General features: G+C 46.5%; 1 protein-coding gene across 1 annotated transcript; it reads left to right on the top strand.

Moving 5' to 3' along the window:
• Positions 1-1,806: 1,806 nt before the first annotated feature.
• On the top strand, positions 1,807-21,331 carry LOC142313120 (uncharacterized). The gene is made up of 4 exons (XM_075352105.1): positions 1,807-1,823; positions 3,074-3,246; positions 5,983-6,096; positions 18,227-21,331. The coding sequence occupies exons 1-4, from the start codon at positions 1,807-1,809 to the stop codon at positions 19,276-19,278; spliced, it is 1,356 nt and encodes a 451-aa protein (XP_075208220.1). The 3' UTR covers positions 19,279-21,331.
• Positions 21,332-24,441: the final 3,110 nt, after the last annotated feature.

The raw sequence follows: 24,441 nt of genomic DNA, 5'->3' as shown, positions 1-24,441 counted from the left end.
GGTAGGTGCAGGGTATTATATATCTAGTGTGCGGCTCTGCAGGTGGAGGTAGGTGCAGGGTATTATATATCTAGTGTGCGGCTCTGCAGGTGGAGGTAGGTGCAGGTTATTATATATCTAGTGTGCGGCTCTGCAGGTGGAGGTAGGTGCAGGGTATTATATATCTAGTGTGCGGCTCTGCAGGTGGAGGTAGGTGCAGGGTATTATATATCTAGTGTGCGGCTCTGCAGGTGGAGGTAGGTGCAGGGTATTATATATCTAGTGTGCGGCTCTGCAGGTGGAGGTGGGTGCAGGGTATTATATATCTGTGTGCGGCTCTGCAGGAGGAGGTAGGTGCAGGGTATTATATATCTAGTGTGCGGCTCTGCAGGTGGAGGTAGGTGCAGGGTATTCTATATCTAGTGTGCGGCTCTGCAGGAGGAGGTAGGTGCAGGGTATTATATATCTAGTGTGCGGCTCTGCAGGAGGAGGTAGGTGCAGGGTATTATATATCTAGTGTGCGGCTCTGCAGGTGGAGGTAGGTGCAGGGTATTATATATCTAGTGTGCGGCTCTGCAGGTGGAGGTAGGTGCAGGGTATTATATATCTAGTGTGCGGCTCTGCAGGTGGAGGTAGGTGCAGGGTATTATATATCTAGTGTGCGGCTCTGCAGGTGGAGGTAGGTGCAGGGTATTATATATCTAGTGTGCGGCTCTGCAGGTGGAGGTAGGTGCAGGGTATTATATATCTAGTGTGCGGCTCTGCAGGTGGAGGTAGGTGCAGGGTATTATATATCTAGTGTGCGGCTCTGCAGGTGGAGGTAGGTGCAGGGTATTATATATCTAGTGTGCGGCTCTGCAGGTGGAGGTAGGTGCAGGGTATTATATATCTAGTGTGCGGCTCTGCAGGAGGAGGTAGGTGCAGGGTATTATATATCTAGTGTGCGGCTCTGCAGGAGGAGGTAGGTGCAGGGTCTCTGTTATTTTGGGGGTCATCATTATCATTAACCCCTTCATGTCCAGTTCAGGACCAGTTTACTCCGGTTCTTGACCAGGCACATTTTCATATTGTTTTGTACACGCAGTTTAACCCTTTTACGACCGCCGTACAGATAAAGCGTCAGCAGTGAAGGGCACTTCTTCCATATCTCAGTATTATAATGGTGGTAAGGTAAAAGTGTATACCGCCCCCCAGTGTCGGATAATCTCCGGGGTGTCAGCTAGCAGGGGTAGCGGAGACCCTGGAGATCGTGATTCGGTCGTTTCCAGTCCCCGGAGACATGATCACCGGTATAAACTGTATATAGAAGATCACGTTACAGTAAATGGCGGCGCCAGTAAAACATGATTTATCTCCCACTGGGAATGATCAAACATGTCAGATGGGAGATAAATCCCAATCCCCTCTCCCGGTCCCCCATCTGGCCAAAGTGCCCCCCATTCCCCCTCCCCATACTGATCATCTAAGATGGTGGCCGCACGCTGCATTCATCCTCCTCCTCTGATTTCTGTCACATGTGACATGTCAGATGTGACAGAAAAGTCCTCCCCAGGTCCAGCCAAGTCATCACCTGTCACTCCCCGGTCCTCCCCGGTCTCCCGATACCTGCTGCTGCTCCGGTCCCCGCGGTCCCTCCTCATCCTCTCACTCGGCTCCCTGCACACAGTGACACTGAGCTTACTGCAGCTCACACTGCTCTCGGTTGGATCCGTGGAGTGTGAGTGCAGTATTCTCAGGTCACTGCAGCCACACTGCTCACATGGAGTGCCTGCACTTCCAGAAAATGTGGAAGTGTTCCCTGAGCATGCCCACATATTCAGAATCGTCATGGGACCTCCAAAATGGTTTGTGACAGACTGGATTTTTTTCTTTTCCATAAATTGGTGAAAGAGGAAATGTGTTGGGGACTGTTTTGTCAAATAATTTTTTTTTGTTGTCTTTTTTTTTTATTACTGACTAGGTTAGTGATGTCAGGTATCTGATAGACGCCGCAACTTTACTAACCCCAGGGCTTGATGCCAGGTGACATTACACAGCTGGTATCAGCCCCATTTATTACCCTGATTGCCACCGCACCAGGGCAACGGGATGAGCCGAGGCGAAGTGCCAGGATTGGCACATCTAATGGATGCGTCACTTCTGGAACAGCTGCAACCTTCTATTTTTAGGCAGGGAAGGGCCAAATAACCATGGCCCTTCCCACCCTGAGAATACCACACCGCTGTCAGCTTCACCTTGGATGGTGATCCAATTTGGGGGAGCCCACATTTTTCTTTTAATTATTTATAATTTTAACAGAAGTAAATAGAGGCAGCTGGGCACTGCAGCCTCAGGTGAGTACTCATGGATTGTGGAAATAATGCTTGATAGCGGACCTCCAGCAATCTCCAGTGGTGCTCAGCCGGCATAGAAAAAGAAGTCCAATGGATCCAAAAAAGCAGAGAAGGCGGCACTTCACAATGGAGTTTTTGTGATTATTTAATGTGGAATTGTAAACAAGTTACAGCATGAATGGGGGGGGGGGGAGTGCAGGTACGCCGGCAGACCTGCACTCCCCGCTCCCCACTCATGCTGTAACTTTGTTTACAATTGCACATTAAATAATCGCAAAAACTCCATTGTGAAGTGCCGCCTTCTCTGCTTTTTTGGATCCATTTATAATTTTAAAATAATAGTGTGGGGTGCCCTCTATTTTAGATTACCAGCAAGGTAAAGCTGCTAACTGTGGTCTGCAGGCTGCAGACGTCTTCTTTACCCTAGCTGGCTATCAAAAATAGAGGGGACCCCACAAAGGGTTTTTTTTTTGGCTAAATGTAATGCTAAACACCGTTTAGTGCGACATGAAAGTCACTAAAGGGTGCCAGCTTAGAATATGCAGGGTGGTGGGACATTATATACTGTATGTGTTTTACCTCTGTCTATCTATCCATCCATCCATCCATCCTCGCTTTTTAGGCTATGTGTCCACGATCAGGGTTTGCAGCATTTTGGACACAGTGTTTTTGCTGCGTCCAAAATGCTGCGCTGTGCAGTACAACCGCATTGGAAGGATTTTTGGAAATCTCCTGCCCACTGTGCTTGTTTTTTTTCATAGCATAAAAAAACCAGCGGTGCGGCTTCCTGAGCTTCAGGATGGGAATTTATATCGTGGAGACAAGAATGTTGTCCGAGGGGAGAATAGAGCTAAAGTCCGCAGCAGCCTGAACCTGGATGGTGGGCATAGGCAGCTGTATTCTCCAGTGGACAATGCTCGCATCTCTGCAGAAGGTCTGACACTGCATCCTAGACACAGTGTCGCCAGGTCATGGGCACATAGCCTAAAAGTGAGAAATTTGGCGCTACTGCAACATTTTTGTAAAGTACCTGTGGGTTCAAAATGCTCACTATACCACTGAATAAAATCCTTGAGGGGTCTAGTTTCCAAAATGGGGTCATTTGTGGGGGTTTCTGCTGTATAGGTACCTAGGGGCCTTGCAAATTCAACATGGTGCCCGCAGTTTATTTCAACTTTTCCAAAATTCACATGGTGCTCCTTCCGTTACAAGCACTCTGGTTTCTCCAAACAGAGGTTATTAGCCACATGCGGGGTATCACTGAGCTCATAAGAAATTGGACAACAAACTGTGGGGTCCACTTTTTGATGTTGCTTCTTGACAAAAAGTGAGAAATTTGGTGCTAAAGCAACATTTTTGTGAAAAAAAAATGAAAATTTTCAATAAAGCAACCTAAGTTTATCAAATTCTGTGATGTATCTGTAGGTTCAAAATGCTCTCTATACCCCTGGATAAAATCCTTGAGGGGTCTAGTTTCCAAAATGGGTTCACTTGTGACGGAACTCCACTGTTTAGGCACCTCAGGAGCTTCAAACACGACATGGCATTCGCTAATGATTCCATCCAATTTTACAGTCAAATGGCGCTCCTTCCCTTCTGAGCCCTGTCGTGCGCCCAAACAGTTGATTTCTACCACATATGAGGAATCGGCGTACTCAGGAGAAATTGTATGCATGTTACCCTTGTGAAAAAATAGCTTTGATGCTCATTTTGTGCCAGTTTTATACTTTTTTTTTTTTGCTGCTTTTCAGTGTATTCACATCAGGGCTCCTCGGTATATTGTATTTTATTATTGTGGGGTTTTTTATGTTTGGTGTTAAACCTGTAAAAAACAAAACAAAAAAATAAACCAACTTCGGCACCGAATACGAAACTGGATGAATATGAAACCAACTTCAGCATTGTGTCTGATATCGAGCGATACCGCTTAGAAAATAAGGGAAATGTCTGTTTTTAGCACATATATACCCCACCCCCCACACTGACTGACAGCCGCTGAGCATTGGAACCTGCTGTCAGTCAGTGCCGAGAGTGCGGTATACTGCACAGTGACTAAAACCGCATCAGTGCCACCCCTATGACTGAAAGCTGGACGCTGTCTCAATATATGTCTATGATCACATTTACATATTTCATAGCTATTTAGTAACACTTCTTATTTTGTATATATGGCTGTTTTTTACCTGGTCGGGGCTAATAACAGATTTGGATTGACAGTGGCATTTTCCTATATGTTACACATTTGGGGGGGAGGTCAGTTCAGTATTTATTTTTATTTTCTTCTTACTTTCCTTGTAACTGGGGCTGATATAATGACTCTGCGGTGACCATATGCTCTGTGTATGGGGGAGGAGGCTCCACCAGCTCTTTCTACCCTGTTTCCTCGAAAATAAGACCTACCTGGAAAATAAGCAAAGCAAAGTCCTGTCCGCACTTTGCATTTTAAAACGCAGCGTTTAATTTGGATATTTTGTGCGTTCAAAGAAGCAGCATGTCGATTGTTTTTGCCATTTTGGGTGCATTTTGCTAACATTGAAGTCTATGAGAAATGGCAATAACCAAGAAACATCAAAATTCCAGCGTTTTACATGCTTTTTAGGTGCAGAAACTTTACTATCTTGGAGAAGTCTGAGTTTGTACCGAAAACCGAACTCCAGGTTCACTAATCTCTAGTAGTAAATAAAAATCAGACTTTTGTAAAAAAAAAACAAACATAAAAAAATCGGTTTCTGTCTCCATTTTCCGACATCGGAGTAGAGTGAGGACTTGTTTTTTGCTTGATGAGCCGACGTTTTCATTGATACCATTTTAGGTGCAATACTTTTATGGGTCGGTTTTGCAACTTCATGTTGATATTTTTTTTTACTACCCAAATGATATCTTCCCTCCATTATTATCTCCATTAATTTTACATATCGGCTCCTCTCCTTCCCATTCAGGTCCTTATAATATCGGATCCTTTCAGTGGATTTATTCTGTTTCAGAAATGTCCAGGATGGATCTGGACAAGGACAAGATGGCGGAGAGGATATTACACCTCACCCTAGAGATCCTCTTCCGGCTTACTGGAGAGGTGAGAGATTCTGATGACGTCACATTACATCATTCTTATCTATGGGAATAACAGATGGGCAGAACTGGAGAGGTGAGGACTCTGGAAATGTCTGGAGTGAGATTTATTACTGTGTCTCTCCATAACCAGGATTACACAGTAGTGAAGAAGACCTCTAGTGAGCGCTGTCAGGCCCCTATGTCTGAGGGATGGGGAAGACCCCTGAGCCCAATCACGGGGCCTCCACCTCACCCCCCGATACATGAGGACATCAATGACCAGAAGATCCTAGAACTCACCTACAAGATGATTGAGCTGCTGACTGGAGAGGTGACACTGCTGGGAATGCTGGGACATTATACAGTAACGCTATGAAGGGATCGGGGGTGACGGTATCATTGTATGTGTCAGGTTCCTATAAGGTGTCAGGACGTCACCGTCTATTTCTCCATGAAGAAGTGGGAGTATTTAGAAGGACACAAAGATCTGTACAAGGACGTCATGATGGAGGATCCCCAGCCCCTCACATCACCAGGTAATAGACAGGACTAAATACACACGGCCTATAATTATCTGTATGTAAGGAATGAATTCAGTCCCTGTATGTGTCTCTTCCAGTTCTATCCAGTAAGAGGACAACACCAGAGAGATGTCCCCGTCCTCTTCTCCCACAGGACTGTAAACAAGAAGATCCCGATGTTCCTGAGGATGTGTTAACTCTAGTTCTATCCAGTAAGAGATATCTACTCATGTACTTTCTGCACTAATTTTGTGTTTACAATTTTAGGCTTTCTGCTCTGTTTTTGTTTTGTTTTTTTCAACTGTATTGTCTTTCTTTCAGTTTGTTTCTAGTGCCTTCTCTCTGTCATTATGAAGGCAACTAAAAGACCTGCAGAGGGTTCATGAATACCCTGTTTCCCTGAAAATTAAACCTAGTCCAAAAATAAGACCTAGCACGATTTTATGGGAGTTTTGAAGAATGCTTGAAATATAAGCCCTACTCCAAAAGTAACCCCTAGTTACAGTCAGGGTCAGCGTTGGGAGGAGTCAAACTGCGCAAATTCTCAAGACCCCACTTTCTTAGGGACCACATCAGTTGTATTCTGAGGTTGATTGTTTAAGGACCTTTGACTTCAAAGTCATGTGACATGATGTAACCAAAGGTCTCTTAAAAGCGAACTGGGCAATTGCACAGTCCCCCTTTCTCCTACCGGCCCCAGTGTTTATTTGCCAATTATAGGACTGCTTAAGGACCTTTTTGACATTACGGCATATAACCAAAGGAACAAGGAGGAGGAAGGGCACCACCCACTGGGATCTCCTGGTATACTGGACAAGGCAAGAATTCAAGAAGAAAGAAGTATACCAAAAAAAGGATCACCAGACAATAGTATAGGCAAAATACAAAGTACAAAATCTTTATTTATAAAGCACAGAGCACATGAAAACACACCAAATGCATAAGTAGGACACGCAAAAATACTTAAAAACACTAAAATACGTCGACTGACGTGAAAACGAAGACAGAGCCCTCAAATAATATAATGACAAATGATAAATTATATGAAAACCCTCTGCGACAGAAGATAATGGGTAACAGTACTCAATCAGGTAGCAAAATAGGGGAAGGCCATAACAGGACAATTGGCAAATGAATACAGATACATATATTTCCACAGAGGGCACAATAAATGGCGCCAAATTCGGAGATATATATACAATTTTAAGCTGATATTAGTGGTATAATAGATATGAACAGATTGGCAAAATTATGTTCAACAGTTCCTTAGATAATAGTAATAAAAGCACTCTCGCCTAAATAGTCTATGAATATAATCTATGAATATACAGATTGCCATGTTTGTCCCTTCGGGTACAAAAGGTACAGTGTGAAATCACAGAAAAAAACACCCAGGTTAAACTGTGTCACAGTTGTATTATGTTAAAGACACATTATCTTAGCAGACTGGTATACAGTGATGGAAGTTGAAACACAAGGTACCAAAGGGAGAGAGCTTATACTATGGCAATATTATATAAAGCCACTCCGAACCACAGGTATAACCATACCGCTGAAACCAATAGTATAGGTGGTATAATAAGATAGGCTAGGTAGTACACGTCCTAATAGACTTTAAAAGCTAGTAAACACTAGTTTAGGCAGAAATCGAAATGGTGCAGGAACCAAAGCGCCATAATTCTGGTAGCACTAGAGATATAAAAATTAAATAGTCAATCTAGATTATTTTCCTCTTTTCCTTTCCCCTAGGAAAAGTGTGGAAAGTATCAATACAATTACACAGCCTAATGAGGATGCAGAGATACTAGTAGATGGTTTCTTTCCCTTTTCTGGGGAAAGCATAGAGAGTATCAGTGCAATTACCCAACCTAGTAAAAAATGCAGAGGGGGAGGGCTCCGGCGTGGTTACCCTAACCCACGCGTATCGCCACTTGAAAAAGTGGCTTCCTCAGGCCAAAGAAGGGGGGCCATATTTTTTTCTTCTCGAATTCTGGCATATAACCAAAGGTCTCAATTGCAGGAGTGTGATGCCATTTCTCTAATTCATAACAAACTGCGACGTTCCCTATGCCAGAAATCTAACTCCAGTCCCTGACGTCATTTTTCAGTGTACATCGCCGGTCTTGATGAAGTGGAACCCTAATGTTTATCTGCACAGACAGCAAGTCCCTGCTACCTGCTTTGGTTACAAAGCCTAAGGATGGTTCATCAGCGTTATAGTCCCAGACAACCCAGTTAAATTTTGTTAGGACCAGGTGGACGGGCAGACCCAGGAGGTGGATCCACTGGGCCGAACTCCTTGATGAAGGCAAGGGGTCCGGTAGCCGGAGCACCACAGGTAGCAGGACAGTCCGTGCACAAGAGTGGAATGGAGAAGTTCCTGGGACCACGGAGTCACTGATGGTAGTCCGGGTGACGGAGCTCAGGTTCGGAGGCCGAGATGTTGTCAGGCAGAGTCCGGAACCGATGGAGCGAGAGGACGGGTCACCACAGGGATCAGAGATGGAACGGACTGACGGGATGGCAGATAGTCAGCGTTCGGGAATCGGCAGGACCGGATGGCGAGGCAGGAGCGGCTCTAGAAGAGAGATAGGTAAGTATGGCACAGAGACACAAGGAGACCTGACTCCTAGCTTAGGAAACACGAAGAACAGGCCCCGCCCACTTGGACACTAAACCCCTTTATACCCTGTACCTGTGTGTTCAATTTCCTGTCAGTGGACGCTGGCCCTTTAAGAAAGGGTCAATGACCGCGCGCGCGCCCTAATGCGCATGCGCGAGGCCCGGGTGCCAGAAGCCAGGGCAGGGAGCGGTGAGCAGGAAGCAGGAGAGCCGGGCTGGGGCTGAGTAGCCGACGGGCGCCGGGAGCGGGGACCGGGCCGCCTGGAGACCGCAGGCAATGGAGGCTGGAGACCGGGGAGAGAAGCAGGGACGCCGGGGAGCGTGGCAGGTGAGCCGGGGAGCAGAGCAGGGGACCCGGAGAGCGTGACAGTACCCCCCCCACGCCCCCCTCCCCGCAACCGGGACAGGAAGGCACGGATCAGAGGAGTACCCACATTCTCCCGGGGCTCCCAGGACCTATCCTCAGGACCATACCCTGCCCAGTCTACCAGGAAGAACTGTCGGCCCCGTACGGTTTTCAAGGCCACGATATCCCTTACCGCATAGATGTCATCATCGGCAATAGGAGGAGGAGCCGAACTGGCAGCAGCGGAGAAGGGACCAAGGACAACCGGCTTGAGCAGAGAGACGTGGAAGGAGTTGGGTATCCTCATCGTGGCCGGGAGCTGCAGTTTGTAGGAGACCTCATTGATCTTGCTGAGGACTTTAAACGGCCCGATGTAGCGAGGACCCAGCTTGTAGGATGGTAGCTTCAATCGGACGTATTTGGAAGCAAGCCAGACGAGATCTCCTGGAGAGAAACACGGAGGGTCCAGACGCCTCTTGTCTGCGTGTCTCTTCATCCGCAGGGAAGCACGTCCAAGGGACGCCTTGACAGAGTCCCAAATTGTTGCAAAGTCACGGGCTACAGCATCAGCAGCAGGGACATCCGAGGAAGAGGATACAGGTAATGGGACGGAAGGCTGAAGTCCGTAAACGACATGGAAGGGAGAGCTGGAGGAGGACTCACTGACGTGGTGGTTATGGGAGAATTCAGCCCAAGGAAGAAGCGTGGACCAGTCGTCATGATGGGCGTTGACGTAGTGACGTAAGAAGGAGGTCAAGATCTGATTGACTCGTTCCACTTGGCCATTCGACTGAGGATGGTAGGCTGAAGAAAAGTCCAGAGTCACTCCCAGATGTTTGCAGAGGGCCCTCCAGAAGCGGGAGGTGAACTGAGTTCCTCTGTCGGACACAATGTGTGATGGAAAGCCATGCAAGCGGAAGATGTGTTGTATATAGGCGTCAGCGAGTTCCTGGGCAGAGGGCAGTCCAGCCATAGGGACGAAATGAGCCATTTTGGAGAACCGATCCACCACGACCCATATGACTGTGTGTCCGGAGGACAGTGGCAAGTCTGTAATAAAGTCCATCGCAATGTGTTGCCACGGAACTGAGGGTATAGGCAGAGGCAGAAGACGGCCATATGGCAGATGTTTGGGCGTCTTGTTCCTGGCACAAGAGGAGCAGGCTGAGACAAAAGAAGCGACGTCCGTGCGAAGGGATGGCCACCAGTAATGACGTACAATCGTACTCCATGTTCTCTTCTGACCAGCATGGCCGGCTGTTTTCGAGGCATGGCCCCAGTGCAACACTTTTTGCCTGTCAGCCTCAGAGACATAGGTCTTCCCGGGCGGTATCTGGGCCAGGGTGACAGGGGCCACCGGAATGATTTTACTAGGGCAGATGATGGGCTGGGATGTCTCCTCCTCCTGTTCCATGGGCAGGAATGACCTGGACAAGGCATCTGCGCGTACATTCTTGTCCGCAGGTCGGAAATGGAGCTGGAAATCGAACCTGACAAAGAACAAGGACCACCTGGCTTGCCGTGGGTTCAGTCGCTGAGCGGACCGCAGGTATTCCAGGTTCTTGTGGTCCGTGTAAATGATCACGGGGTACACTGCTCCCTCTAAAAGGTAGCGCCATTCCTCCAGAGCCAGTTTGACTGCCAATAGCTCTCAGTCACCGATGGTGTAGTTGCGTTTAGGCGCTGAGAAGCTCTTGGAGAAGAAACCGCAAGTCACCATCTTCCCGGAGGAGGACTTCTGCAGGAGCACTGCTCCGGCTCCCGAGGAGGAGGCATCCACCTCCAAGGTGAACTGTCGGTTTAACTCCGGACGGTGGAGCACAGGGGAGGAGGCAAATGCCCGCTTCAGAGAGCCAAACGCGGCGTCGGCCGCAGGTGACCAGTCCTTTGGATTAGCCCCCTTCTTGGTCAAGGCGGAGAGAGGAGCAGTCAGAGCCGAGAAGTGAGGGATGAACTGGCGGTAATAGTTTGCGAATCTCAGAAAGCGTTGTATTGCCTTCAGTCCAGAAGGAGGGGGCCAGTTGAGAATGGAAGAGACCTTCTTCGGATCCATCAGCAGTCCGGTATCGGAGATTACGTAACCGAGGAAGGGAAGAGAAGACTGCTCGAAGACACACTTCTCGTACTTGGCGTACAGACGATTTTCCCTCAGTCGTTGTAGTACCAGCTGCACGTTCTCTCTGTGGGTCTGGAGGTCCGGAGAAAAGACCAGGATGTCATCAAGATACACCACCACACAGATGTAGAGAAGGTCCCGGAACACGTCGTTCACCAATTCCTGAAAGACTGCTGGTGCGTTACACAGGCCGAAGGGCATCACACAGTATTCATAGTGCCCATCACGGGTATTGAACGCGGTCTTCCATTCGTCCCCAGAGCGGATGCGGACCAAGTTGTAGGCACCCCGAAGATTCAACTTGGTAAACACACGAGCTCCTCTAAGTCGATCAAACAATTCGGGGATGAGCGGCAGGGGGTATTTATTTTTCACGGTGATTTGGTTCAATCCCCGGTAGTCAATGCATGGGCGTAGGTCGCCCTCTTTCTTCTTAACGAAGAAGAAGCCTGCTCCAGCAGGAGAGGAGGATCTCCGAATGAATCCCCTTGCCAGGTTCTCTGTGATGTAGGTAGACATGGCCCTTGTTTCGGCAGGAGACAGCGGATATATCCGTCCTTGAGGTGGTGTAGTTCCCGGGAGCAGGTCGATGGCACAATCGTAAGGACGATGTGGCGGCAGTACCTCTGACTCCTTTTTATCAAAGACGTCCGCGAAGGACCAATAGGCCGAGGGCAGTCCCGGTAGGGACTCTGGAACCAGAGGTCGTCGGATGGGTTGAATAGTCTTCAGACAGTTCTCGTGGCAAGAGGAGCCCCATCGGGTGATTTCACCAGTACCCCAGCTGACTGAGGGTTCGTGTGTCCGTAACCAGGGGAGTCCCAGCAGAATTTGATGAGACATGTGTGGGAGGACGTAGAGAGCGATGTTCTCGGTGTGCAGGGCACCGATACGTAGTTCCACCGGCTTGGTGATCCACGAGATGGTGTCAGAGAGGGGTCTCCCATCCACAGAGGCAATCACTAGGGGTTTGTCGAGTGGAGTAACAGGCACCTGGTACTTGTCCACCGTGGCCTGCTGGATGAAATTGCCTGCTGCCCCGGAATCGAGGTATGCCTCGGCCGTGAACCGCGTCTCTCCCGTTGTCACTTGAACTGTCCACGTAACCGGGTCTGAGAGAGTCCCAGCACCTAGGGTGGCCTCTCCTACCAACCCTAGGCTTTGGAGTTTCCCGGCCTCTCTGGACAGGAGCGTAGAAGGTGTGTGCCCTCTCCGCAGTAGAAGCAGAGGCCCTTGGCGAGCCATTCTGCTCGGCGTTGTTCAGACTGCCGCAAACGGTCGATCTGCATGGGCTCGTGGACGGAGACACCAGATGACGTTGACTGAAGTACGGCGGGCTTCTGCGGAGGAGAGGAATGCCGTATTGGACGTCTCTCACGGGACACCTCTTTGGATCGTTCCTGAAAACGAAGATCCACTCGAGTCGCTAGGGCAATCAGGGCATCAAGGGTGGACGGCACGTCACGACCAGCCAGCTCATCTTTAATTCGACCCGAGAGACCTTCCCAGAAGGCGGCGGTTAGAGCCTCATTGTTCCACCCGAGTTCCGAAGCCAAGGTGCGAAAACGGATGGCATATTGACCCACCGTCAGAGTCCCCTGACGTAGCCGGAGGAGAGATGAGGCAGACGCGGAGGCGCGTCCAGGCTCGTCAAAGGTGCCACGAAATGCCTGCAGGAACTCCTGGATGTTGGTGGTCACCGGATCCTCCTTCTCCCACAAGGGGTTCATCCAGGTCAGCGCCTCACCCTCTAGATGGGACATCATGAATGCGACTTTGGCTTGGTCGGAGGCAAACAAGTGCGGCAGCTGCTTGAAATGGAGGGAGCATTGGTTTATGAATCCCCTGCAGGTCTTGGGATCTCCGGCGTACCGGGGTGGTGAGGCCAAACGAAGTCTGGAAGCATCCGAGGAGGCTGCCACGGGAGCTGTGGCCGTGGATTGTCCAGTGGAAGCTCGAGATGCCGAAGATGTGACCGACGCTTGCAGCGTGTTCAGGCGGGCGTCCACAGAAGACATGAAGTTCAGCATGCGGGTCTGGGTCTCACGCTGGCGTGTGAGTTCCTCCTGCAAGGCCGCTAGTGCTTGGGCGGGATCCATGGCCTGTTCTTACTGTTAGGACCAGGTGGACGGGCAGACCCAGGAGGTGGATCCACTGGGCCGAACTCCTTGATGAAGGCAAGGGGTCCGGTAGCCGGAGCACTACGGGTAGCAGGACAGTCCGTGCACAAGAGTGGAATGGAGAAGTCCCTGGGACCACGGAGTCACTGATGGTAGTCCGGGTGACGGAGCTCAGGTTCGGAGGCCGAGATGTTGTCAGGCAGAGTCCGGAACCGATGGAGCGAGAGGACGGGTCACCACAGGGATCAGAGATGGAACGGACTGACGGGATGGCAGATAGTCAGCGTTCGGGAATCGGCAGGACCGGATGGCGAGGCAGGAGCGGCTCTAGAAGAGAGATAGGTAAGTATGGCACAGAGACAAAGGAGACCTGACTCCTAGCTTAGGAAACACGAAGAACAGGCCCCGCCCACTTGGACACTAAACCCCTTTATACCCTGTACCTGTGTGTTCAATTTCCTGTCAGTGGACGCTGGCCCTTTAAGAAAGGGTCAATGACCGCGCGCGCGCCCTAATGCGCATGCGCGAGGCCCGGGTGCCAGAAGCCAGGGCAGGGAGCGGTGAGCAGGAAGCAGGAGAGCCGGGCTGGGGCTGAGTAGCCGACGGGCGCCGGGAGCGGGGACCGGGCCGCCTGGAGACCGCAGGCAATGGAGGCTGGAGATCGGGGAGAGAAGCAGGGACGCCGGGGAGCGTGGCAGGTGAGCCGGGGAGCAGAGCAGGGGACCCGGAGAGCGTGACAAATTTCCAGCATCTGTCTTTATTTTCATCTTCAAAAAAACCCTCTTTGAATTTGTCTGTTGTGGATCAATGTTTCAAGGAGAAGTTTTCAGTCAGGATCTGTGGAAATTATAGATTCTGGTACTTTGCATGTTAACTTCTCTGATGTCTGTGAGCAGCGCAGGGAGACGCAGGCGTCGAACCACAGGCTTGGGCAGGCTAGCAAGAGTTATTCTCTGCTGGGCTGCCTGTTAATATCTTTGATTACATGCTGTAGAGGAGAAATTATTGTTCGCTCCCGTTCTGTATATGATGGCTGGACTATTTAATTATTGCCCGCTATAGTTTACCTATACTGGTCTGGTGAGGTAATGTAATCAGTGCCGGCGTCAGCATCCAGCATACCCGGGCAAATGCCGGGGCCCTTGAGAGCTGGGGGGGCCCACTTGGCCTCTTCAGTTCTGCTGCCCCCGGGCCGAATTCCGGGGACCGCAGTCCTCGGTAGGAAACTGTGGCTGCCGTCCCTTTAAGGCGCGCAGACAACAGTGTTCGCTGCGTCCTCCTTCATCTGTGGGCGGAGCTACCGCACAGCGTCCTGCTCGGTCCCACAAATGGAGGCGCAGTGCCAGCCAGCGACCCCCAGAACAGCGCTTCTCTCCGGCGCTGTGTGGGCCCCCTCTCCACCGTGACCTGAGCGGTATGTGGGACACCCCTCCACCCCCACTCGATCTGTATGTGCCCTACCCGCTACCCGATTTATGGGCCCAGGTGAACTGTATGGGCTTTTGCCCCACGAAATGTATGCCCTGCCCCCCCTCCCCTCCCCGAAGCCGTATGTGCTGGCCCCCGGAGCCGCGTGTGTGAGCCCCGCAGAGCAAGGTGTCTGTCATGTATGTATGCCTGCATGCATGTATGTATGTATGCAGCAGAGCAGTATGTGTGTGTCTGTATGTATGTATGTACAGTCATATAAAAAAAGTTTGGGCACCCCTATTAATGTTAACCTTTTTTCTTTATAACAATTTGGGTTTTTGCAACAGCTATTTCAGTTTCATATATTTAATAACTGATGGACGGAGTAATATTTCTGGATTGAAATGAGGTTTATTGTACTAACAGAAAATGTGCAATCCGCATTTAAACAAAATTTGACCGGTTCAAAAGTATGGGCATCCTTATCAATTTCTTGATTTGAACACTCCTAACTACTTTTTACTGACTTACTAAAGCACTGAATTGGTTTTGTAACCTCATTGAGCTTTGAACTTCATAGGCAGGTGTATCCAATCATGAGAAAAGGTATTTAAGGTGGCCACTTGCAAGTTGTTCTCCTATTTGAATCTCCTATGAAGAGTGGCATCATGGGCTCCTCAAAACAACTCTCAAATGATCTGAAAACAAAGATTATTCAACATAGTTGTTCAGGGGAAGGATACAAAAAGTTGTCTCAGAGATTTAAACTGTCAGTTTCCACTGTGAGGAACATAGTAAGTAAATGGAAGAACACAGGTACAGTTCTTGTTAAGCCCAGAAGTGGCAGGCCAAGAAAAATATCAGAAAGGCAGAGAAGAAGAATGGTGAGAACAGTCAAGGACAATCCACAGACCACCTCCAAAGACCTGCAGCATCATCTTGCTGCAGATGGTGTCAATGTGCATCGGTCAAAAATACAGCGCACTTTGCACAAGGAGAAGCTGTATGGGAGAGTTATGCAAAAGAATCCGTTTCTGCAAGCACGCCACAAACAGAGTCGCCTGAGGTATGCAAAAGCACATTTGGACAAGCCAGTTACATTTTGGAAAAAGGTCCTGTGGACTGATGAAACAAAGATTGAGTTGTTTGGTCATACAAAAAGGCGTTATGCATGGAGGCAAAAAAACACGGCATTCCAAGAAAAGCACTTGCTACCCACAGTAAAATTTGTTGGAGGTTCCATCATGCTTTGGGGCTGTGTGGCCAATGCCGGAATTGGGAATCTTGTTAAAGTTGAGGGTCGCATGGATTCAACTCAGTATCAGCAGATTCTTGACAATAATGTGCAAGAATCAGTGACAAAGTTGAAGTTACGCAGGGGATGGATATTTCAGCAAGACAATGATCCAAAACACCGCTCCAAATCTACTCAGGCATTCATGCAGAGGAACAATTACAATGTTCTGGAATGGCCATCCCAGTCCCCAGACCTGAATATCATTGAACATCTGTGGGATGATTTGAAGCGTGCTGTCCATGCTCGGTGACCATCAAACTTAACTGAACTGGAATTGTTTTGTAAACAGAAATGGTCAAATATACCTTCATCCAGGATACAGGAACTCATTAAAAGCTACAGGAAGCGACTAGAGGCTGTTATTTTTGCAAAAGGAGGATCTACAAAATATTAATGTCACTTTTATGTTAAGGTGCCCATACTTTAGCACCGGTCAAATTTTGTTTAAATGCGGATTGCACATTTTCTGTTAGTACAATAAACCTCATTTCAATCCAGAAATATTACTCAGTCCATCAGTTATTAGATATATGAAACTGAAATAGCTGTTGCAAAAACCCAAATTGTTATAAAGAAAAAAGGTTAACATTAATAGGGGTACCCAAACTTTTTCATATGACTGTATGATGCAGAGCAGTATGTGTGTGTCTGTCTGTATGTATGCAGCAGAGCAGTATGTGTGTGTATGTCTATATGTATGTATGCAGCAGAACAGTATGTGTGTCTGTATGTATGTATGCAGCAGCAGTGTGTGTGTGTGTCTGTCCGTATGTATTTATGCAGCAGAGCAGTATGTGTGTCTGTCTGTAAGTATGCAGCAGCAGTGTGTGTGTGTGTCTGTCCGTATGTATGCAGCAGAGCAGTATGTGTGTGTCTGTCTGTATGCAGCAGAGCAGTATGTGTGTCTGTCTGTATGTATGCAGCAGCAGTGTGTGTGTCTGTCCGTATGTATGTATGCAGCAGAAAAGTGTGTGTGTCTGTCTGTATGTATGCAGCAGAGCAGTGTGTGTTTATGTATGCAGCAGAGCAGTGTGTGTCTCTGTATGTATGCAGCAGAGCTGTGTGTGTCTGTCTGTATGCATGTATGATATGTATCTATGTATGTCAGTGTATATGAATGTATAGATTTGTCTGTTTATATGTATTTTTGTGAGTTTGTATTTAAATGTGTGTGTGTGTGTGTGTGTGTGTGTGTGTGTGTGAGTGTGTCTGCGTGTTTATGGGGCCCACTGGGACTCTTCCGCCCGGGGCCCACAAAAACCTGGAGCCGACCCTGGTTGTAATCCAGACTTACCGGTGGTTGTTATGCATTATTACAGTGAGCAGTTGTGGTGTTAACCCTTGTTGTATTTTTGTTGCTGCCTTTCTGCTCTTGCTTTTCTCCTTAGTCTCTCACTGTTTATTTCTGTGAGTTTGTGTGTCCCATCTGTCTTACTCTATATTTCCATCATACTCCTTCCCCTTCCTTCCCTTGGGGATCACAGATTAAATCTAGTCAGGAGACTAGTAAGGCACGGGACTCCAGCAGCTCCATCTTCAGGGGTAATCCATAGGTTAAGAATAGCTTAGGGTCCCCTATAATGAGGGACAGTATAGGAGCCCCCTGTTCCTCATTATCCTGGAGTCACTTGTTGACAATCAATCAGATTTACTATAGCACATTCCAGAGAACTGGTGCTAGGAATGGGAGATCTCAATTACCCAAGATGTAACTCTTAAGGGGGCTTTACACGCTACGATATCGTTAATGTTTGGTCGCCGGGGTCAAGTTGTTAGTGACGCACATCCGGCGTCATTAACGATATCGCAGCGTGTAATACTTACCAGCGACCTTAGGCGACCTCAAAAATGGTGAAAATCGTTCACCATGGAGAGGTCGTCCCAAAGTCAAAAATCGGTAAGGGTTGTTTAGCGTCGTGGTTCATCGCTCATGCGGCAGCACACATCGCTATGTGTGATACCGCAGGAGCGAGGACCATCTCCTTACCTGCCGCCGGCCCCAATGCGGAAGGAAGGAGGTGGGCGGGATGTTACGTCCTGCTCATCTCCGCCCCTCTGCTTTGATTGGCCGGCCGCTTAGTGACGTTGCGGTGACGTCGCTGTGATGCCGAACGTCCCTCCCCCTTGAAGGAGGGATTGTTCGGCAGTCACAGCGACGCCGCCGACCATGTAAGTATGTGTGACGCTGCGTAGCGATAATGTTTGCTATGGCAGCGATCACAAACAATCGCATGCGCGACGGGGGTGGGTACTTACACGGTCGCTATCGCTAGAAATTGCTAGCGATATCGCTACCGTGTAAAGCCCCCTTTAGATGTCGAAACTGGACAACAAATTCAGAATAATTTGTTTAATTTCTGATGTTATGGTTTAAAAAAAATGTACTTTCAAAATAATATCATTAAATAATAACATTTTGTTTATTTTTTAGCAGATGACTGTATCGGGAGTTTAGATGGAAATCTAATATCTTCAGAATTTAAAACAGATGATGAAAGTATCACACATGCTACATATGAAGAGCATGCTGCTGTCCCAGATATACCTCCAGTCCTTCTTCGGAAATCTCTATCATCTGATCTTTTCAAACAAGACCAAAATTCTGATTTATTACAGAATTGTAAGCAAAATAAAAGTTACAGAAGGGATCTGGAACATGAAACAACTCCTACAAGGGAGAAACCATTTTCATGTTCAAAATGTAGGAAATGTTTTATTCAGAAATCAAACCTTACGAGACATCAGAAAATTCACACAGGGGAGAAACCATTTTCATGTTCAGAATGTGGTAAATGTTTTAGTCAGAAATCACATCTTGCTACACATCAGACAATTCACAAAGGGGAGAAGCCATTTACGTGTTCAGAATGTGGGAAATGTTTTAATTGGAAATCGAATTTTGTTAATCATCAAAGAATTCACACAGGGGAAAAGCCATTTTCATGTTCAGAATGTGGGAAATGTTTTATTTGGAAATCGGATCTTGTTGAGCATCAAAGAATTCACACAGGGGAGAAGCCCTTTTTATGTTCAGAATGTGGGAAATGTTTTATTCAGAGATCACATCTTGTTACACATCAGAAAACTCACACAGGGGAGAAGCCATTTTCATGTTTAGAGTGTGGGAAATGTTTTATTCAGAAATCAGATCTTGTTGAGCATCAAAGAATTCACACAGGGGAGAAGCCATTTTCATGTTCAGAATGTGGCAAATGTTTTATTCAGAGATCACATCTTGTTACACATCAGAAAAATCACACAGGGGAGAAGCCATTTTCATGTTCAGAGTGTGGGAAATGTTTTAATTGGAAATCAGAACTTGTTGTGCATCAAAGATCTCACACAGGGGAGAAGCCATTTTCTTGTTTAGAGTGTGAAAAATGTTTTATTCGGAAATCAGATCTTGTTGGGCATCAAAAATGTCACACAAGGGAGAAGCCATTTTCATGTTCAGAATATGGGAAATGTTTTATTCAGAAATAAGATCTTGTTAGGCATGAAAGATCTCACACAGGTGAGAAGACATTTTCATTTTCAGAATGTGGGACATGTATTATTCAGAGATCACATCTTGTTATATATCAGAAAAATCACACACGGGAGAAGCCATTTTCATGTTCAGAGTGTGGGAAATGTTTTAATTGGAAATCAGAACTTGTTGTACATCAAAATCTCACACAGGGGAGAAGCCGTTTTCATGCCCAGAATGCAGTAAATGTTTTATATGAAATTAAGTCTTGTTCACCATCAAAAATATCACACAAATTAAACCATTTTTATGTTCTGAATGTGGAAAATGTTATTCTCATAAATCAGATCTTGTTAAACATGTGAAGAAGCCACACAGGGAAGGAACCTTTTTCATGTTGTGAATTATTGAAATGTTGAACTGGTAAATCAAGTCTTGCGGACATCAGAAAACCAACAGAGTGGAGCAGCCATTTTTGCTTTCAGAATTTGCCAAATGTTGTTAAGACTAATCAGGTCCCGTTGTCAGATGAGTCACATCGGAGAAGGCATCATGATGTACCATAATTCAAAGGGTTTTATCAAAAAATTGGTTACTATTGCTCAAGTAAGATTTGATGAGGGAAAGAACCATTTCCTTTTTTTTTAAACTTATCGTATTTTTGGGACCATAAGACACACCTAGATTTTGAAGGTGGAATATAGGGAAAAAGATTGACGCAAAAAATGTAGTCATGAAGCACTGTTAAGGAGGTTGATCTGCTGCTGACACTGTTACGGGGATAAAGTGACCCAATTCTGTACTAATGTCCCCCATCCTGGTCCCCTTCCAGGTATATGTGTCTCTCATCCTTGTGTATATGTCCTTCATCCTCGTATATATGTTGCCCATCTTTATCCCATCCTGGTATATATGATCCCCATCCTGGTATATATGTCCCTTGTCCTAGTATATATGTCCTCATCCTTGTATATATGGCCCTCAACTTGGGCCCACTCTGGTATATATTTCCCCATCACGCTGCACACATAAGAAAATAAATTATTATACTCACCATCCCTCCGGTCTTCATGTGCACGTTGTTCTCTTCTGATGCCGGCAAGTGATTTCAGCATGTAAGCGGCGCAGCGCATGACATTACTGCCATGCACCCCTAGTTACATGCGGACGTCAGCTACTGGAATATTCACTGGTCCCCACGCTAACAATACCGCCCACCTCTTGGTTGGCGCTGGCTTCATTGCCTAGAGGTGGGCGGGATTATGGCGTGGGAAGCAGTGAATATTCATTTTCTTTTTTAGCTGGTACACTGTTAGCCCTTTTGAGAGCCTTTAGGAACATTCATGAAACATTTTGATACTGGATTATATTTAGATAATTCACTAATTTTAGGTTGTCCACTGCTTTATTTACTAAAAAGTGCAGCCCCAGATTGAGATAGGAACTCTGAAGTTTATCACATTGTATTTAATTGCATTTCAAAACTTGTTGTTTTGTTAATAAATACTTGTAATATATATATTCTTCATGCTTAGCTTTCTCTATTGTTTAGATGTGATGATTTTGCCTCCGGACCTCTGTAGTTGAGGCAGAGCTGTAGGTATTGCTCACAAAAATAGTGAGGGGAGAATTGAATTGCACTGCATCCTAGATATGTGCACGTTGTAAAGACGCTCTGGTCCCAATTCTTCAAAACTTTTGTGGCAAAAAAAATTGTCACTAAGTTCTGAAGAATTCCAAAAATTTGGAAAGTTGTGCCAGCAATTTGCGGCTCTTGGCATTTTCACTCCAAAATTGGCAGAGTTTGGGTGGGACGGAGATGTGACACCACAACTTCTTTGATTTATGATGAGCTGTGGCATTCCCTATGCCAGAAATCTCACTTCAGTCCCTAAAGAGAGTAATATTTCTAGCATGGCACAAGGAGGCACATGCCACTCATCAAACGCTCCAGATTCATGAAGAGGCATGGACCACTTAATGAATCAGGAGTGGCCCGCTCATAAATTTGGCCCTTTATTTTAAAAAATGATCCCTTTATAAAGGATAATTGTTGTAATAAACAAAGAAAGGATTTTACATGTCTGATATCCAAGTGGTTATTTTTTAATGCGGCTACTCACAAATAGAGATAAGTGCACCTGTTGAAGTTCGGGTTCGGGTTTTTCAGCCGGACTTTAGATAAAGTTCTGTTCGGGAACCGGACTTGACCAGAACCCCATTGGAAGCCACTGATTGGGCAGTTTGGGTCTCCGCCCACATGCAACCGGCCATAAAGAGAGCATTTCCAATTTTTTTTTCTTTTACACAATACATCCTATAATGATGGTTTTATCCCCCATGAAATCGATTCAAACACTGCAAGCAGCTAGCACTGTGCTGAGCACCGCGTGTACCTGAGCACAGCGATGCTAGATGAAGTGGTTATGATACATAAAGCACCCGAACTCCGAACTCTAACACTGATTTTTTGTATAAAGTCTGTATTTGGTACAATCCCCGAACTTTACTATTTAGGTTCATTCGTCTCTGTCCACAAACCTTTATTACAGTTCAGATTATGGGTTTAGAAGAGACCAGAACTAAAAGAGGTCTATCTCTTGGTGGAGAGGAAGTAACATTTATCATACCTATGCTGGAGTTTTGTGAATTTAATTGGATTCGGTCACTAAGTGTTTACTACTTAATTAAAAATCAGAATAATGTAAAGACAGTGTTACGCTATGAACGGTGAAGTAGCAAGCGAAAGGGAAAGAAACCATGTGCCTAGGGAAAGGGGAGATGGTAACCTCTGACTAAGCCTACCGCTGTGCCCTGAGTTCCCTCACCACGCTGAGCCGGATACCTCACCCTATGCTGACCCTGATCTGGAACCATATGCTATGTTCACACTAGAAAAATGATTTTTCTTAAGAAATTTCTTAAGAGTGAAGGATTAGCGCACCTGCGTTAAAATAACGCACCAGTAACACAGGTGCGTTTTGGTGCGTTTTTTTGCAGGTTGGTCCCTGCGTTTTTTAATGCTTTTAACAGCTACTTTAACAGATAATAGAGATAATTAGAGATAATAGATAGATAATAGAGCGAGAGATACATAGATACATACATAGATAGATAGAGGGATAGATAGATACATAGATAGATACATAATAGAGGGCTAGATATTCCAGCTTTATTTATGATGTTTGTGGACATACTGCACTTCTCGCGGCCGGTAGTGTGTTCACATCACCGGCCAGGAAAAATGTCCTGGAGTTTCCACAGCCTCGCTCAGGGAGCCGCATTCACACTCGCTCACTGAATGAGGGTGCGTGGAGAACTGTCAGTCATGGCTGGAGCAGGGCTGGAAGCGCCACGGGACATCGCTGTGGATTACGTCGGAGCTGTGTTCGGGGGTTTAATAAAGTGGAGAAAGGGGGCTTTTTGTCTTTTAATCCAAATAAAGGAATTTTTCGGGGGGTGTGTGTGTTTTTAATGTCACTTACAGATTAGTAATGGCGTGTCATAGACACTGCCATTACTATTCTTGGACTTAGCGGCAGCTATTGGTTGCCGTTAACTCGTTATTACCCTGATTGCCACCGCATCCCGGCAACAGGAAGTGTCGGGGACACTCTGGGACTGTCGCATAATGGATGCGACAGTCAAGGGGCAGCTGCGGGCTGATATTCTCGGTTGCGGGAGGGGGGAGTCATTAACCATGGCCCTCGCCCTCCCCAGCCTGAGAATACCAGGCCGCCGCTGTGTGCTTTCCTGGCTGGATGGTAAAAATACGCCGGAGCACACGCATTTTTTTTTGTTTTTTTATTTTTAATATGTACGTTTGATTTCTATGTGTATTCTATATGTCTGAGTCTGTCTGTGAGTGTCATATGTGTGTGTCTGTGTGAGTGTCATGTGTGTGTTTACTCTGCATTACATTAGTCAATGGAGTGAAATAACGCAGTTAGCTGCAGAAAAGAAGTGACATGCTCATTCTTTTTCTTAAGAAAATCTACTGAATTTGCTTAAGAAAAAAACACAGTGTGCACACAGCTAATTTTTTTTGCCATAGGTTTTGCTGGGGAATGTCTGCAGAAAGGTTACAAGAATTTCTCAAGAACTTTCTGCAACAAAAACGCACTAAAAATGCGGGTAAATAACGCAGTGTGTGAACATAGTCTAAATAAGGAACGGATGGGATGAGCTCTTCATCAACCCCACTAAGCACTAAAGGACACACAGGGATAACAAACAATGGGAAACAACAAACAACTTATCTCTAGACGACTCCGTAAGAAGTTCAGTAAAAAGCAACAACAATCCTACTGGTGTGTGCAAGCCACCTGCTTGCCTCCAGAGCTTGTGAAGTAACAATATCCCCACCACAAGTCCAGGGAAAATGAAAGTATTTAAACCCAAGAGGAAATACATATTATTAGCAACTGAAGGGAAGAGGAGCTCAACTAGTTCCTAAAAAAAAAGGATGAAAACCCAGCAGAGGAGATACGAGTGCACTGAATACTGACAGCAGGAACAATAGAAAGTCAGGGCTATTTTGCGCAGCCAAATGCTGTGACCTTCTAACGCCGATAACCACAGAACTGTCTGTTACCCGTGACAGACAGAGACTCTGATTACAATGATGTGTCATTTACTGGGTTGCTTGCTGTAGTTTTGATAAAATCACAGTATTATCGCTAGGGGATTATCACTAAAGAACTAGTAAACCTGCTACCATATATCCCCCATCTCCAATAGCTCTGTATAACCCCGAACCTCACCTGATTGGCAGCTTTTGTGTACGCTCATTGTATACACCGGCCAAGCAGTGATATGGGTGAGGTTATACACAACAGCATTTTGAGAACTAGTACACCTTAAGCAGATAAAACGGATTTTTATCAAAACTTAAGCAAGCAGCCAAGTAAGTGACAGTTCACTGGAATTCGGGTCTTTGCTTATACAGGTCAACTGGACACATGTTACAGGTAGCTTTGTTCCTCTTAATCTATTAGGCTATGTGCTCACTAGAAAAAGGATTTCTCTTAAGAAAAATCCGCACCCTCTAAAAGATTACCGCACCTGCGGCAAAAAAACGCAGCAAACCGCACCTGAAATCCGCATGCGGTTTTACCACGGTTTGCTGCGGATTTGCTGTGGTTTTGCTGTGGTATGTCCCTGCGTTATTTTAATAG

This window comes from Anomaloglossus baeobatrachus, chromosome 5 (genome assembly GCF_048569485.1).
Source record: "Anomaloglossus baeobatrachus isolate aAnoBae1 chromosome 5, aAnoBae1.hap1, whole genome shotgun sequence".
Classification (NCBI taxonomy): Eukaryota; Metazoa; Chordata; class Amphibia; order Anura; family Aromobatidae; genus Anomaloglossus; species Anomaloglossus baeobatrachus.
Note: the sequence above shows the minus strand (reverse complement) of the source record. Positions and strands in the feature narration are given on the sequence as shown.